At 38.1% G+C, this 18,523-nt stretch overlaps 1 protein-coding gene across 3 annotated transcripts in view; it reads right to left on the bottom strand.

Moving 5' to 3' along the window:
- Window positions 1-85: 85 nt before the first annotated feature.
- The window catches only part of slc12a2 (solute carrier family 12 member 2), a 70,972-nt gene continuing 52,534 nt past the window's right edge, over window positions 86-18,523 (bottom strand). The window contains exons 12-27 of one of the 3 annotated variants that reach the window (XM_051908806.1): window positions 18,315-18,438; window positions 18,125-18,226; window positions 16,081-16,236; window positions 15,855-15,954; window positions 13,451-13,562; window positions 12,531-12,671; window positions 11,970-12,076; window positions 11,548-11,627; window positions 11,015-11,137; window positions 9,486-9,533; window positions 9,019-9,141; window positions 6,415-6,526; window positions 5,540-5,626; window positions 4,959-5,094; window positions 3,450-3,517; window positions 86-3,056 (exon numbers count right to left, since the gene is read on the bottom strand). In XM_051908806.1, coding sequence (XP_051764766.1) covers window positions 2,921-3,056; window positions 3,450-3,517; window positions 4,959-5,094; window positions 5,540-5,626; window positions 6,415-6,526; window positions 9,019-9,141; window positions 9,486-9,533; window positions 11,015-11,137; window positions 11,548-11,627; window positions 11,970-12,076; window positions 12,531-12,671; window positions 13,451-13,562; window positions 15,855-15,954; window positions 16,081-16,236; window positions 18,125-18,226; window positions 18,315-18,438 — 1,755 coding nt within the window. In that variant the 3' untranslated portion in view covers window positions 86-2,920. Of the gene's footprint in view, window positions 3,057-3,449; window positions 3,518-4,958; window positions 5,095-5,539; window positions 5,627-6,414; window positions 6,527-6,835; window positions 8,588-9,018; window positions 9,142-9,485; window positions 9,534-11,014; window positions 11,138-11,547; window positions 11,628-11,969; window positions 12,077-12,530; window positions 12,672-13,450; window positions 13,563-15,854; window positions 15,955-16,080; window positions 16,237-18,124; window positions 18,227-18,314; window positions 18,439-18,523 lie in introns of those variants that run through there. The other 2 variants (XM_051908807.1, XR_007932151.1) reach the window with 2 other exon arrangements.

The following is an 18,523-nucleotide window of genomic DNA, read 5'->3' as shown; positions in this document are numbered from 1 at the left end:
TCATTTAGGTCCAGGATCTGGTGCTCAAGGACACAGTGGCAAAAGATTATCAACAGATGCACCAACAGAAACAGAATGCAACAACTGATTATCATTTCACTTTATTTTTATACATTGCAATAAAGATGTACAAAGCATCGATACCCTTAACCGTTAAAATGTTAGAAAAAAGCATGTGACAAATAACAGTACAGTATATCAAAACATTACTGTTCCAACACAATCAATCAGATCCACCCTCATGGTTTAGCAGGAAACTCAAACCACTGGTCAACAGAGCATTTCTTTAAAAGGCATATAAAAGATATAAATGTGACCAAACATTGAAAAAGAGACCAAAGATGAGAATTTGCAGACTAAACCCAAAAAAGAAAAATCTTAACTACTGTAACAAAATAAAGGGAAAAAAACAAAATAGATATTTTTCAACATTAATCTGCTATTATTCCACTCTTTGATTAATCTGGTTAGGCTAAAAGATATTTACAAGTTAATAGGGAAGTATAGTGTGAACTAGAGCTGGAACTCGTTGACCTTGATGTGTTAACTCATTTTCACACAATAAGCTAATGAGAAAATGTGAAACAGACTTTGGCAACAAATTCTGCAGGACGAGAAATGCCAAGGGCACAAAAAAAGTCTTCATCTACAGAAAACACCAGTGAAACCTTTGAGAGGCACTTTTAAAAGCACCTCCATGGTATGGAAACCTACAGCTGCAACAAGATGCATTTCTACGTCAGTGAGAAACACACATTATATGGTTGTGACACTTTCCCGCTTTCTTTTTTATATCTAAATATAATATACAAGTGTCTTAATCATCATAATCAAGATAACAGGTAATAGTTGAATTGGTGATTTTGTCATTGTAGGTTGGTGTGGCTGTACAGCATTCGTTCACCCGAACAAACACGCAACAGATTTTCAACAGGTAAGATTGTACCGTCAGCTTCACTAAATTCACCCACTTCAAATTAAAACATGCGGTGCACACACATTTAAGTACTTTTAAATACTAATTTATATTGAGAACTATAAATACGAATATATTTATCCTAACTTTGTCACATGGAATATTTCTCAGGTAAATGGCAGGGCTGTGAATTGCAATGAATATAACACACACAGAACCTGCAATAGCACAACACACGGCGCCTGCAAATGATTAGAAAACCCAGAATAGTGTTAGGAACCGAATTCAAAGTGTGACGAAAACAAAGACCTGAACGCTTTATATTCAGCTGGACTGCAGCTAATGTGATGGTCATGCAAACGGTTACCCATTTCACTAACTGACCAACACTTCAGTTAGTTACTGCTTTAAACTAAGGCATGATGGGCCATACAACAAACATCTGGTCACATCCCAGCATTCAATCACAAGACCCAACCGGACAAACAAATAACATTCAGGTACAGGACAGACTGAAATCCGCATCAGTTTTCTCAACGTCAGATGTCTCCAACATTAAAGATGAACCCGGCACTCAATCCTGAGTTTAGATTACACTATTTCAATGAGTCGCACACAGTCCATCTGCATAGAGGAGCAAATCAGTTTCATTAAACGCAGAAAACATTCTTACAACTTCTATCTTGGGATCTCCGATTAAGGCCTTTAACAGCAGAAATGCACTGACCAATGAAAGTAGATTGAAAGGAAAGGAAGGGAAGACCCAGCTTCAGTTGGTTACAGTAACAGTCCAACCTTGACATGTAAGAGGGAAAGCGAAAACCGTTCGGTCAAATGAGCAGGTTTTTATCAGGGTACAATTCCAGACTGGAAAACTAGGAAAGTGTAAAGATGGGAGAGCTTTCTGAGACGGTCAAGATTACATTCTCATTCAGGCATTTGTCCATCTATCATCTATAACTAGCCAGTATGGCTTGAAGACAACAAGTAAAAACAACAATCATCACTTCATCTGTTAAGGCAAAGGTCTTCTCTGTAGCAGAATCTGTGATTCCAGGGCTTTTCTCTTATTTGGTTCATTGTTAGTTTGAAATGATCTGACGCCTCTTTTTTTCTTCCTTCATATAGCACTCATCCCTCAGTCTCTCTCTTTGTCAAACCAAAAACTGTTCAACTGTACACAAGGGAAAACTAATATAGTTTTGTTAAAGTTTTGACTTTTTACATTAGACTACTTGAAAGATGATTGTAATCACCCCGTAGTTTAGGTCTATCATTGTAACAAGAACATGGAGGGACGCTGAGCAATAACTCCACAACTCATTCAATGCTTAAAGGAAGACGTAAAACTTTGAAGAAAAAGCAAAAGAAGACTAAAACCTGACTACAAAAAAGTGAAGAAGTATTTTCAAATGCTGCGCAGTGAAGTCCTCAGTCCACTTGCATTTAAACGTAATCAAATCAAGGAAGATTTACATATAAAACCCAAGAAAAACAAGCAGCCTAAATCTATGTTACTATAAATCAGCAGTCAGGGAAAAGTTTAAGAATTTAATATGATTGCACAGGAAGGCACATCCACAAGGCTATAAAAGTGTTGCAAAGAACCGTGATTTTCTTCAAAGTGAGAAAATAAGAAATGAGGTGATTATTGCTTCATCGAGAGCAAATTAAAAAGTAAGAAAGAGGGAAAAAATAAAAAAATAAAAAAAATCCACAACTCAAAAAGTTGTGACAGTCATAATGATAACAATGATAACAACAATCAGTGTAACAACATGTGCTCAGAAACCTGTGAGCTGAAGACAATATAAACCAGCAAACGTTGATCTTTCCTGTTGACCTCTGCGGCGTGGAAGGAAGAACCGCTCTGGAACATCGTTTGTTTCAGCTTTGTTGAGAAGCGTCTATCAGCATCATTCGTCGTCATTGTCATCATCATCAGTCAGATGTGCTGTACTCATTACGTGTGTGCTCTTGTGGGCAGACATGTCTGTGAGCTCTTTACGAGTAGAACGTGAGGACGCTCTGATGGTTCCCACGCACTAACAGGATGGGCGGCAGGTCTTTGGATAATGTGTCCAGCCAGGCCATATAGAGAGCGCTGGAGACGGCTCCTTTCCTGGCCAGCGGCATGCTCCTATTACAGGACAAACACACATAATTTTAGTGCTGGCTAATAATGAAAAGGAAATCTTTAAAAAGATGATCATGACAATGGGTGAAACTGGCACTGATGCACGAGTCTCCCGAATGACCATTCATTTTCTCTTTTTGTATTTACAGCTGTTTTTGAAACATCTATGTGAATGGCACTGCAACTTTAAACTCAGCACACAGATAAGTTTAGTTACGGCTCTGATTGGTCGGGCATAAGTGCTGATATAACAGTCCAACAGCACTGGGACTTTTCACTGTATCACTCCATTTGTCTGTTTTTTCTTCCTCATTGCAGATTAAAATCACTATGCCAGTAGGTGGCGGCAAGTGACCGTATTTATAAATCATTGAAACGTTCTCATTTGTAACTTACATGACAATGAGGTTGGCTGTGCTCGAGTGCTCCTTTAACAGCTCGTTCAGCCTGATCTGACGGTTACTCTGAGGAAAAACAAATCATTTAGCAGGTAGACATAAGTTACTGTATCGGCAGCTAAGAAAAACACTTCAAAAAAGAATTTCAAAGTAAACTGTTAAATACAATAAATGATGTGTAGATGCACTGGGCTTCATTTACATTTAAATGTTGCACAGAAACTGTCCTAAATTTGATCTAACAATCATTTCTCAGATGTGCATACATGCGATTCATAGAATGAATGTACACACAGAAAACGAGCGTATGCCTCTCTTTCAAATGTGAAATCTATAAATCGTAAATGATCTTGAACCTCAGCGCAGCTGATTGGTTTCAGTTCTCCGGGTTGTAAACAACACCTAATTAATGTCATATACATATAAAAGATCACCAGTCATCATCCAAATCCTTTAATTTAGAATGGCGAGCTGCAAGAATAGCTTAGATTTCCAAAAACCTGCAGTAGTCTGACCAGGAAAAGTACGTACGTCTGCTCAGACCCTGACGTGGCTCTAAGAACTTTTCGACGTCAAAGACCGTTTTTATAAATGTGAGCGTTGGCGTGGATTTAAGCGTACTTTAAGATACTTTAAGATCAAATCTGTGCGTATGCACGCTTTATAAATGAGGCCCACTTTGACTCAATTTAGCAGGAAAAAACTACATTTGAGACAAAGACACAGCAGCCATACCACGTGATTCACTCTAGGTATGTGTATAAAAGACTCAATTAAATTCATCACATAAAGCGATCATATCGCTTCACAAGACTTAAGATTATACAGCTTGATTCATATGGATTCATTTTATGACACTTTTATAACCGTTTTGGATCTTTTAAGTTTTGGTTACCAGGACTTTTAATAGAGGGACAGAAACCTCAGGTTTCATTAACAATGTTGTTTCGAAACTTAACCAAAGTCTGTGGGTTTAGAATGACATGAAGGTGTGTAAATAACTGAATTTTCATTTTTTGGTGATCAAGGCCCGTTCACACCAAGAATGATAATTATATTAGAGCCCATACCAGTGGGTGAAAACGTCCTTCCCTATTCCCTATTCTATAGAATTAGGATGATTATTAAAACTTAGATAGATATCGTCCTTGTGTGAACAGGCCTTTAGGAATAATCTACCGCTCCACTTCAGATCCTTTTCCAAAATGTAATTTTTTTTCAGCCTATGTGAGTGCAGCAGTGTTGTTTTTTGTTTATCAAATTGCTGTTGTTTTTACAGCTACAGAAATAATTCTGGCTTACTGAATTCAGATTACAGTAATCCAGATTGTTAGTGGCCAACACAGCATGTGAAGCCCTTTAACTGCTGCTTACAAACAAATTTATATGCCGTGTTGTCACACGCTGTGCTTTGGGTGTCACTACATTTTTCACTATCTCTGCTTTGATCAGTTATCTAATTTGTTGTCATTAAATGTGCTTTATGACAGCAGGTGTGTGTTGAAACCTTGGCTTTGTAGAGCTCCAGCTCATTGTCTGTGATTCTCCAGGGTTCGTCACTCTTTAGCTTCTCAGCAGCTTCCTGCTCCATGTCATCTTCTCTCAGTTTATATGACTCGATCATTTGAGCAAACTCTGTCAAACTAAATGACAAACACACAAGGTTGGCATTGTAAAAGCTTAAGTGGAACTTCAGGTCTCAGAAATGTGCTAATTTGTATAGGGAAATCACAAACCAATATTAAAACAGTTCCATGAATCTTATTTTTTTCTATTTATTACTCTGATGTCAAACAAAATGCAGTAAGTGATTTCAACAATTATACAATCAGGTTTTTTTTTCATGGATCAATTCAGAATCATTAAAAAAATAAAAATTAAATCAATGCATTGCTGAATGGATTTTCCCTTGCTTTTAGCTATTAAAATATCAACACCACCCCAAATACAAAACCAGCCCCCAAATGCAGTTGCAATTACACATTTCACAAAAACAAAAAGCAATTAATGGTGAAGCAGTTTTCGAGGAATAATACAGTAGAGCTTATGTAATGAGATGTTTTATGATAAGTGTTATATAGTTCATACCCCTCTGACTTGGGCTTTGTGTTGATGTCACCCAGGACAGTGATGTCAGAGAAATCGATCCTGAACTTGCTGAGCAATGTGGCCATGCTAAGGAAAGAACAACAAAGTCTCATCACATATTTATCAGGCAAAAATAAATAATGCACACAATATTGCCACTGCTTCCTTGCAGCTCAGATAGTTCTTCAAATACTCCTGAAAAGTTACATGCAGAAGGTAGAGAGAACGAGTTTCATAACATTTTCTGACTGTACTTTTACTCGTGATCAAGACAGCAGTGTGTCAGGACAGTGCTTGCAGATTCTACAGATCCATAAAAATTAATCTACACATGCAGTTGAACATGTCAGTGAAAGACCTCTCACGGTTTCTATGAAGACCTTGCCGCTGGAACACGTCTAATTATAGCTAACAAAGGCACTGGCAGCAGCTGCAGAGGACAATGGGAAACATTTGTCTCTCTCTCTCCCTCACACACACACACACACACACACACACACACACACACACACACACACAATACCTCCATGTGCATTCAGAGAAACAAAGCGTGTGCCACAGAGCGTGTGCTTTATGTAAAAAGAAACATGGTGTACTAATATGATTCATAGTCCAGCTTTCACTAGTCTTTGTGATCTGAACTCTAGAGGACTAGACCTGACATCTGTGAAATGGGGGGGAGGGGGTCTAAATATTTTTAGAAAAGCATATTCTTATAGTTAATTATTGTCATGCATGTTGACTGTTCTGCTATAGAAAAAAAAAAAAATTTACAAAAAAGGAAAGCACATTCTATTCAGTTATGATTCTGATATATAAATGAAGTGTCTTTACAGCATTATTTTATATGCATTATTGAAGCTTCATGTACGCACGCTCTGCGGTCATGGTCGATCCTGTTGATCTTTCCACCGATGAACACGCGGATCTTACAGTCCTTCCATTTTTTCTTGTTGGCGATCAGATAGGGGATCAGCAGAGTCAGACCTGAAACAGACGAATTACATGAGATTACAAACTAGAGTAAACTTGTTCTAGCAGAAGAGGATGTATCACAGTTGCTTTACTATAAATTACACTTATTTCCAGCAAATGTGTTAATGTGTATGAACATAAAAAGCTTCAACAACAGACATAAACTGAACAAATTTCACAGACATTTGATGAACAGAAATGGAATAATGAGGTCAATAATCAAAGGGTCAATATGAAAAGTAGCGATCAGTATCTGGTGTAGCAGAAGCTGCTTTAAAGGGTTAGTTCACCCAAAAATTACAATTGTCATTTATTATTCACCCTCATGCTGGCTCAGTATTGGCCGGCTCCTGCGTCAGCATCACACGCATGCATTGTGCTTGTTCACGTGAACAGCGTCAGCCAATACTGTGCCGCCATTCTGACGTATAGAGCACGGAAGCGCTGAACATAAACAGTGTACGAGAATGACACAAAAGAAAAGATATTGTTGAATAAAGTAATTTTTTTTTTTGACACACATTTACACGTGGTTTGGCACTTCAAGGACGATCAGCTATCCTTACCGTCTCCCTGTAGCACTGTCTTACATTACTTGCATTGAAGTTTATTGCTCTGTTCACCAACTGCAGTCCTCATGCCTCCTGCAGCAAGACTGTAGCATGTTCACACAGGTGATCAGGGACACTGGATATCTTTTTCTTGGTGATTTTAGAGTCAGTAGAAAGGTCTCTTTACTGTCCTAAGTTACTGTTACTGTGACTTTAACACCTTAAGACACAAACAGTTTACAGGCGGTAGACAATTAGTGTCTCCACAGGTGCATATAATTGTTTGTGGTTCATTGAAAATTTAGATTTTACAAAATTATCTTTAAAACACAGTAACCTAAAAAAGAGACGTTTCTCTTTTCGCTTTAGATGTACAGTTCCTCAAGGAAACGCTTGTAAAGCTGCCTTACAAATCTGAGCTCACGTCAAACCTGTCAGTGTTTGTGTGTGAATGAAATGCTGCAAAGCCACTTGACTGCCGTCATGACAAGTATGTGCTTGTGTAATGGCTGCGTGTGAAAATCAACAAGACATGACATTGTCTTTACAGTACTAAAGTAGCTCTAAATGGTTAAATAGAAAAGGAAGACAAGATGCGACAATACAGTATGAGTCATACAGATTTACCTTGTAAAACAGGAAGCCCTGTCTGGCCCTTCCCATCTGAGCATGCAACAACTCCTCATCCAGGCTCTTGTCATTTCTAGACTGGACTACTGCTGCAAAGCTCTTTTAGCCAACATTTCCTGTATGCGGCATCAAACCACAGCTGCAGGTTTGGTCTTCAATGAGCCCAAAAGATCACAAGCCATGCCAGCCATTAATGCTTCACTGGCTGCCAGAGGCTCCTTACATCAAGTTCAAGATATCGATGCTTGTGTACAGAACAGCCACTGGCTCCAAGCATGAGTGAGTGGCACCTCACGTACTTTAATATGAAAAATACAATTTACTAATATATATTTTTAATGAGTTAGCATTAAAGTACATCCATAAACATCCATTTTCATCACCAAGATACAAATAGGACTCAATACTAAGAATTGCTCGTTGGCACAGGGCCAATGTCATAGACACTCAGCAGAGTCGCCAGAATCTCGCTGGTCTGGTACTGTCACACAAAGGTTATTTCACAAAGTCTTGTCAGTTTGAATGATCAAGTAATTCTCAACTGCTCAAGCGAAGGAGAACTCAATTCAGTTCTCGTACGCTGTCTGACAGGTCTTTTTTTGCGCACACATTCAAAATGTGCACACGGAGAGCTGCCCGTCACACACCGGCTGAGTACTGAGAGTTTTTACACGTATAAACTGTAAAATACACATAAAAATGTAATATCATGAAATTAAATTACGAATGTCTCATATGAATTTTGGTCATATGTTTTTAAGTTTCTCTTACCTTGTTGTGAATAGTACTGCTTTAAATTACTGTCTCTTCACTGTACTCATTACCAGGCGATTTTATCATTTCAACATGGCAGCAGCTTTTAATTACAAGTAACTGTAATTGCAGTCTGTTCCTAATGTCATGGAAACAGCAATTGCATGGGTCAAAAACAATAACTATTTTTTTTTTCTTTTTTTGGTCAAGCCAGTAAAAAATTTGGCAGGACAAGTGAAGATATGACATATTTTTGTCTCTCTTAATCTCGCTTGTTCCTACTAGCAGCCCTGGAGATATTCCAGAAAGAAGGATAAGCAACTTTCCCAGGTTAAGTTTACTCAGCAATAACATTTACTTTCACTTCCAAAAAGAGGCAACTTTGGTATGCAAGTAGCCATAGCAGGTATACCGTGACAGCACAGACTACGCACAACATAATGATTTGTTTTTCCAACATATTTTTAAAAAATAATGAATCGTTCCAATATAAATCAAACTGAATTGTGGCCAAATGTCAGATTTCATGATGCATCGTTATTGTAAGTTTGCAAATGTTTTTAAACTCACCCCCATCATCAAAGAGCCACCACACATCGACCGTCCCTTTCCCCTGTTTCTGCTGGAACTGCTGACTGGCATCCAACAGCTGCTGATCAGCTACATTCAGAGGAAGCGTCGGGCTCTTTTTATCTGGAAGGCACAAACACACGCTCAGACTCCAGATCAAGACAGACAAAAATAATATATTAAACAAAATGATCAGATTAATTCATAAGCAGACAGAAGAAGGGAAAGAGACTGAAGCAAACTCTTCAGTGGGAAAGAGAAGCAACCCTGCAGGAAGACACCAAGTATTAGAACACAGACAGGAAGTGACATCATTGGAGCTGAAACACTAACACATCTAGATGTGAAGGTCAGAGGCCACACCAGCAGAAAACACTCAAAGCAGCGTGTCCTAAAATGTTGCAAAGAAAAAGTGCATGCAGGTCTGAGACAGAATGAGCAAAGAATGAGAATGAGAAACATCCTGCCTTTCTTCAACAGTGGCTGAGTGTGAGCTTTGCCATCATCATCCTCATCTGGATAATGTTTAGAAAAAACATGAGAGGGTTAAAGTCTGCTACTGCTGCAATGGGAAACACGTACGTCAGTCAAACAAAGAGACATTTGTTCTGCTGCAGTTTATTACATAAGCGTGAGGCAGGTCACCTGCTGAGGAAACCTCAAGAGTTCCATCATCATCATAAACAGATCCATTAAAACCCAGTGATGACGTCACACTTTCATATGCATGCCGCTAAAATGAGTATGTATTATGACAATAAAATGACTGTTTGTCAAAGATTGGCATTTTTTTTTTTGTACTTAAGTATAATTTTTTTGCCACATTACAGTCAACCCTGAACATGGGGTTATGCAGGTTATATGCGTTTCTACGTGTGTGTTTGCACTCGTTCTCAATCTAGGATGTGTTATGGTGTCACTTACTGTGTACTTATTACCGTGTGTGTTCTGCATTGTAGCTGAATTGTTTTTTTGTTTTTGTTTTTTTTTTGACAAATTATGTGACATTTTCATGTGATTTTGTGGGTTTTGGGGGCAGATTGTTTTGTGTATGTGTTTACTTTAAGTTTCATGCCATTTTAGGTGAAGGATTTTTTTTTTTTTTTTTTTTTTTAAATCAGCAAACATAATTTGGGGTCTCCCATGACCCCAACATGTTCGCTCTATTTGACTCAAATCAAATGTGCATTTAGAAACCAATTTATGTTGTCAGTGTTGTCTTAGAAATTTGGCAAATACAAGCCAATGAACTCATTAGGTGTGGTCTAGATCAGAAAATTTTTGTGAATGCACATTTAGGAAAATAGGTACACATGGACAACTGGTGACCAAATTTCAGCAAATTCTGCTTCACTAAAATCCTCAATGCATGCGATCAATGAAACTGTACATCTAAAAAAAGCACTTTCATATTCGGCAATTCTGGTCATTTTCTCAAGTTTTCTCATCTGCTTGACCCCTGTTGATCGCCGCTTGCAGCTATATTTGTTTTTTATGCATATTTTCTCAGCCTTCAGAGAGCCCTCTGATGTCAGATGGTGCTGAGAGGGCCAATACTTCAGACCTCCATGTAATTTATCATAGACAACCTACAAACACGACAAGCCGTTTAAACACTCACACTTTTCCCAGCCTAGACACTTCTGAGAACACGTTTTTTGTTTGTTTGTTGTGTTGTATTGGGCAGACATTTCAGAAAACACATGGAGTGTGGATGAGTTGGGATGTGAAATGCTTTTGATGAGAACTGGCCCCAAAGGGACATGATGGATCAGAAGGTCAACATATGACTTCCACTCTGAGCAACTACTGCCGAAGAGGAACATTTTACAAAACTCCTGGGAAATGAACTTATCTGCGTTTTCGCTTTCAGCATTTTCTAGAACAGAAGATTATTTAAAGGATACACATAACTCTGTGAAGAACAAGTGCAAATAGTGTAAAACTTAAAAACAAGAGCTTCTTCATGAAAATATGGAAATGTAAAAGTGCGAACCTTTCTGGACAGCTGGGCTGTTCTGAACACTGGTGGCCTTGGAGGAGGGTTTGGATGAGTCTCCATCCGAGTCTTTACTCATGTCAACCGAAACCACCACATCCTTCATACCTGAAGAATCATCTTTAGAGACAATGGAAAGTTCAGCTTTGAGGTCAAGGCAAATTCAAATTAAGCGTGAATGGCAAGTTAACTGAAAATGACCTCATTACATGAACAATTTCATCCGCACAAACACTAAAGGCCTATCATGCATGTCCAGCTATGAACATCATGCTCTGCATCTCAATGTTTTAAAGGCTTTAAAGATATATAATATACTTTCCTTTACATTCCCTCTCATAGGAACATAATTAATATCCTACTTGTGTAGTTCATAGCTAGTGAACTGATGATTACACATTTTCCTGAAGCTAACAGAGGCTGTCTTCATGATAACTCAACAGCACTAAACAGAAGCATTTGTCAAAATGTGATTATTTTTAAAAGTGACTGGTTAATGTAATGTAGTTACTAAATCTACAGCACTGTACCTTGGCCTTGAATGTGAGAAATATCGAGTCCCTCTCGTAGTCTTAGAATGACAACACCATACTGAAAATCAAACGCATCACTATACACACACACACACACACACACACACAAATAAACAAGCATTAATGTCTCACAGGAGGAAGACACAAACCATTTACTTCAAAGCTGCATTTGGTCATAAACATCTACCAGACATTCATGAGATGTACATACACTAGAAATACAAGCCGTTTTGCATTTTTTGCATCTATTTCTCTCTCTACTGCAACCAAAAAAAAAACAAAAAAAAAAACAAAAAAACACAAACCTCAAGAAACCAGATTTCAGGCAAACAAACCACTTGTATCACTGTATTAGCATAGTAGAAGCTGATGACACTAATTCAAGAAGATAATTATTAATAGTGGAAGATTAAACTCACTGTATTATGTTTATGTAGGTCTCAACATCCTTTATATCTCCAATACACCAGTCGTTTTTGAAACCAAGCACAAGAGTGTTGGGCCTCAATCTACCCAGTCCAGCAGCCTGTAAAACACACATACACTTTGGTACTCTTCTCATTATTAGGACATTCCATAGGCAAAAAATGTTTTGACACTGAGCTCATGACATTTTCTATACCCTAACTCTCAAACATTTTGCATTTTTTAATAAAACATTTGGTATGTTTATTTAGTCTTTTTGATTTACGGCCACAGTTAGCATGTCCAATAATGTAGAGAAAGACAGGTATATAAAAAGCCCAATTTTAGGCCAATTAGTGCAAATTAGCTTCTGACCAACGAAAACGCTAAAAATGCAGTAGTTTTGTGAGGATTGACATGCAGATGATGTGAGACAACTTTGGTAAAGATTGGACAAAATTTGTAGGAGAAGCAGTGAGCAATATCTTATAAGCAAGTATTAAACAAATATTTTGTGAATAGGGCAATAAAAAACCCCTCAGAAATCAAAAGACAGATTACACACAGACACACACCTGCAGCAGGTACTGGGTTCCTTGACGAAGGTCTTCAGCCACCACGGGTGTGTAAAATGCCTTGGACTTGTTATTAAGGAGCCACCTCTGGTAGCGTACCATATCGCTGTTCAGCTCTTTGAAGTTGGGCCGCCGAGAACTCTGAACAAGCACAGAAACGAAAAGAAAGAGACAAGCTGAATTCACACCACAGGAACCTCAAATCAAGTCACCTTTATTTATATACTGCAGTGTTTTATACAATACAGACTTTTTCAAAGCAGCTTCACAAGGATAAACAGGAAAATAATAATCAAACAAGCAAACAGAGTTCAATTCAGCTGTAAAGCAGCTCTAAAAAGACAACAGTGTAATTGTTCAGCTGAAGTCCATTCAGTGTGGATTCATTCAGTTCAATAACTGTGTAAAGATCAATTATGAAATTAATTTAATTCATCTATAAAGCAGCTCTGTAGAAAACAGTGATGTCATCGTTCAGTTCAGTTCTCATCCAACAGTGCCAGTGCAGTCAAATCAATAATATTACTGAATATTAAGTGTCCCCCAACTAAGCGAGCGAGAGGCGACAGTGGCCAAATGAACCAACATGGTGTGATTATGATTCCAGGAACATGTTTTGTAAAATGAGCTCATGGTTTGCTCATGAAAATGAGCCAATGGAGGCTTTTCCAGACAATGCATTTCTGATTAACATGGTCCCCTAAATGAGAGACTGGTTTATTTTAGACAACTATAATCACTGTCCCCACAGAGTTCAGGGAAGTTTTATTACTCCAAGAACATTTTTCAATAAGCACATTCAAACACGGATTGCACAACATTCTACTTGCTCCTAAAACACCACACATAACATGTCCTCCATCTATTGACAAATATCAGACGTTACAGTAGGAAAACAGGACGTGTGTTCAGGTACTCACAATGCGCACATGACCGCACACCATCAGACCCACGTTCTTGGTGAATGCATGGACCAAATGAAGAATAGCTGGACGTGAGTTTGGAGCTCCAGTCATCACCAGACACTGTGGCCTAGAAGAGACACACAACACCGGCACATGTCATCTAAACATCAGACACTGCGGGATGTTTAGATGACGGCAATGTACAAAGCGCCATAAACTCATCAAGCAAAAGCAGCACATAGTGTGCAGTGCATAACATTCTCATGACCTCTAGGGTCATCAGTCCAGTCAAGAGCAGAACAAACCAGCTCAGATTAGAGAGCTTCAAAGCAAAAATGTTAAGAATAAAACAGGATTATGCAGAGGGTAAAGCGTTTGATTTGAAGGTACTGTCAGAAATACGGTTATCTCTGACCCAGAAGGATCTAGCAGCACTTCCTCTGCTCTCAACATGTGATTTCAGTCTGAGCACATAGACAAAAGCATCTTCATCTGGTGTCTGAGCAGAAGACGTTACACTCAAGATCACAGTCCTCACAGTAAATCTAGAGCACTAATAATAGAACAAAACAGTATTACATCTATTTTTTTCCTCAATCAATTCCATTCTAATTTTTCATGCATGTCTTAGTCACTCAATCATTTTACATTTTAGCATTTAAAAAAAAAAAAAACGACACTTTTTGTATAACAATCAATGACTACGATTTTCAAGATGATTTTTATGAAAAATGGTTAGTCAAAGCTTGAACTTGTCAAGAGAACAGTGAAGCGCTAACCTTACCTATGACTGGAGTCATATAGATTCATGCGTGAATAACGGCCACCTTAACTACTGTATGTTAGTACATTTTTGATAGTTAATGGAATAGTTAATGTTTATGGGTAAACTAAAATCAAACAGACCCCATTAGAATAAATTATCCATAAGATATACTTTGAATTAAACATTTAAATATTTAATATTGCCTTAATTCAAAGCTTCGTCATGGTGCAGGATTACTTTGGAATTATTTCCAAAGATACGCCGCTTATTACTGGAGCACCCCAGATACTCACTCCACGCTACAGTACTGCTGACAATTTTCATCTAAAAATGTAAAGTTAATAATTCATTATATGCGCACTGCATTTTTACAAATGTTATGTACACCAATTAACTGCGTTTTGTCATTTACCTTGAGTCTTTTCTTTTGAGTCCTAATAAAAATTAAAAATGTATGATGACTTGGTTTAGGGGACAGATCATTATTAACTGCTCACTAAAATCAACTCATGAATATAAACTTGCTATTAAACTAGTATTCAGCTCAGTTAAGTGATGTGTAAAACCATTCGGTAGGTCACAGCGAGCCTCTGGATGGAATTTTAAGTGGTACACAGCAAAATTTCTTTGAAATGGTTCTAGAAACTGTTCTTTTTTTTTTGCTATCAACTTTGTAGTCATTATCATTACGAAGCAGTAATGATAAATATAATAAAGTACATTAAATCAGATGATATGCTCCATGTCTTCTTGAACATTATCTCTAGAGCTTGAGCACATGGATCTTATGCATCTCCTAGGAATAATGAGCATGAGTTTGTTATGTTCAGAACATGACACTTCTGGTGGGGTGTGACTCGTTTAGTTCAGTGCTTCTCAAACCTGTCCTAGGACCCCCCCACCACTGCACATTTTGTATGTCTCCCTCATTGAACACACCCAATTCAAGGCTGCATCTGAAAACGTAGGCAGCTGACTTATTACCTTGCTGCCTTATTTGCCTTTGCACACGAAGGTAACTCACGAAACTTATTTCAGACATAGTTCTGAGGCAGCATAACGGTTTAATGATCTACAGCAAATTATAGAGAGCTTTTGTGAAAACTAAGCAAATATTTAATTACTACAATTACTAGTAATAGAACAAGAAGTGGAAAATGTTGGTAAAAAAATGTACATTTACACACAAACTGATTATAAATCCTGCAATTTCTACTAATGAGCTGGTTAAATGAAGTGTGTGTTAGATAAGGGAGACATCAAAAAAAGTGCAGTGGTGGGAGTCCCAGGACAGGTTTGTGAAGCACTGGTTTAGTGTATGATGCCCACTTTTTCATCTGTAACCAAAGTCAACAAGTGTACGATGACTAGAGTTTTAAAATCTCTTCAGATTTTAAAAGTCATGTAGTTTATTCCAGCCTTAAAGCACCAACAGCCCCAAATACATTCAGTGTGATAATGAATGAATCCAGCACATACACGAGTCAAGATCATTTGAACAAGCCTTCAGTAGGAAACTAAATCAAAGGGGGAAAAAAATCATCTGAAACACTATAGAAATAAGGGTTTGAAAGTTTTTGAATAATTACAGGTTGAACAGACATGAAACACACACACACACACACACACACACTCTGATAGAGGCTCTATTACCTGTAGGTTTTGATGTGGTCAGCTACTCCGCACAGCTGTAAACTGTGTGTCAGGGCCTGATGATATGTCAGAGCTTGAGTGGACGAACCCCAGTTCACATCTGTAAGACCGCGACAATTTCATAAAGGGCCAGTTTCACAAAATCAGATCCCCATCAACCCGTGGAAGCATTAGTTAGAATATTTCTGTGCTGAAGGACATATGACTGTTGCTTGAATATGTTCACCTGGTTTCTTGTAGCTGACGTAGATGTAGAGGGATAAGACAATGACATTGGTCAAGAGGGCCGCCCACCAGTTGATGATAAACATGACGACACAACATAGGCTTGCCCCAGCAAGAGACACCCACATGTTGTAGTACTTGAAACTCGGCCTCCAACCTGCCCAACAAACATACACTTAGAGATCTTCAGTTAAAAGACAGGGTACCTGCAGTAGTATGGGTTAGGATTTGGTAACATGGTAAAAGGTCAAAATACCCTTATTACAACCATCAACTGGAGCCAACATATTGGAACGAATAGTTGGGCTAAAACCAACAATAGTTCTTTGTGGTACGAATGTGCTAACTGTGCCATTCTGCTACATTAGGTAACAGTATGGGACACAAACAATGGCACATGGGTGTGTGATAGGACAACTGAGAGCTGCTAGTGAAAGTGGGGAAGGGACGGCACGTATCTCTGAACAGCGTCCAGAATCTGCCGGTTGTCCTCATGCCCACAAGGACATGGGATCTGCTCAAGACATTTCATATGAGGTTGTTAACAGTGTCAAAGCTTCTCAATGTTCTATCAGTCTTTACAACACAAATCAGTCACATCAAGACATAACAGTTTATACAGTTAAAATGTCACAGTTTTATAAAAGCATGAAAACAGAATTGATTAAATGAAGTTAGCACCAGTTAGGATACGTATACAAGCGGTTACCATAACTAGGAAGGTTTCTTGAACACAGGACACATACTAGAGTAATGGGATTTAGTGGAGTCACGATTACCTTGTAATGCTACAGAAACTACATGACATAAAGGGTACAGAAGCGTTTTAAATGGTGTCTGTGAAATGTGTCTGGAGAATGAATGAGTCATGTGGGAAATCTACACGTACCCTTTATGTTCATGCAATTGTGTGCAGAGACTATATAAAGTGTCAGAAGTGAACATATCTACCTGCTGGTCTTCTAGAGCTTTGGTATTGAGGAAAAAACAAACCTCTTTACACAAAGAATAAAGAAATGTGTAAAATTATATCCTCAAAAACAAGAAATACAGTCAATTACATGATGCCATTCAGAAATGAAAAGACTTTCATTTTCATTCAGATATAAAAGTTGAGTAACACCTGTAAGAATGAAAGCTCTCTACAGTACAACAAAAACGTCTCCTTACATAGGAACTTTGCAAAGTTTTTTAAACACTGTGAGAAGCCCATGACGAGAAGACCATATCACTGCATTCTCTCCATTTTTACAAATTGTGGTAGTGACTGCATTTATCCAGCTCAACCGTTCTACCCTTCTGCTAAAGTTAATTACTGTTAATCTTTTGGATATGGTCACATTAGTTCTAACTAAGGCTAAATCTGAAAACTCATTTTACCTAGGACTTCATTCATGCGGTTATTTAATATTTATTGCAAATAATGATAAATCACATAAATCAAGGTTTTATAGACATGCCCCAATAATTTAGTAACAGTTTTAAATATATGCTAATATAAAAAAAATAAAAAAAAAACATTTTGACTTCTGAGGTCAACATCAACATTTGAATGTTAAAGCCATTATACACTTCTGGCGAAATAAAAGAACAAACTGAAACTGGTGTGACATTTTAAACAAAATCAGGTCAAAACAAAGTTCGTTTTAGGAGTTATAAACAGCTTGCCAAAGCAGAAACCAGAAAAATTCCCTCCGGCTGTTTAACGGCTTCGAACTACCACTGGTCTGTGGTGATTATGTAATAGGTAAGGGCCTTTACGCACCTAATTTCACTGACCCTATATTGAAATAACAAAACTGTCAGTTTCAAGTCCCCTTTAACTCATTCATGGAAAATGACCGATATTAAAATCTACTCTGCACATAACATACCCAATCAAAATTCCTCACATGTGTTAGAGGCTGAGATGTACCATACTGACACTAATGATATTTGAGCACTCTGGTGTCTGTGGAGACATGACCCAGCATGTCTACAACATGAATTCATAACTCCTCAACCGGTTCAGTTTTCCAACTCGTACAAATGGAAGAATGTCTTACCGGGGGAATTAGCCAGTGACGCGTGAAACACAGAGAAGTTGATGAGAGCGTATGATGCCAGGAAGAAATTGGAAATGATTGGGGCGATGACGTTCAACTCCGCTGGAGAAATGAAAAACAAGCACATTTCAGAGTGAGGTGAAATCATCTTTGATGAAGAAAACAATTTGATTAGTTAATTTCTGCCTACCAATGAGAATGAAGGCCAAGGCAATGGCAAAGGTGAGTAAATATCCTCGCAAAGGCTCGTTGTTCTTGCCATAGCCCTTCCCAAAAACAGCGATTCCAGGATAGATATTGTCTTTGCATAAAGCCTGAGGGAAATAGAAAAATCTATCAAATCATCAAGACAAGTTCCAACATTACTGAGCTCATTCAAGCACTGGAGTGAAACCACAC

The sequence above is a fragment of the Ctenopharyngodon idella genome, chromosome 10 (assembly GCF_019924925.1).
Source record: "Ctenopharyngodon idella isolate HZGC_01 chromosome 10, HZGC01, whole genome shotgun sequence".
NCBI lineage: Eukaryota > Metazoa > Chordata > Actinopteri > Cypriniformes > Xenocyprididae > Ctenopharyngodon > Ctenopharyngodon idella.
Note: the sequence above shows the minus strand (reverse complement) of the source record. Positions and strands in the feature narration are given on the sequence as shown.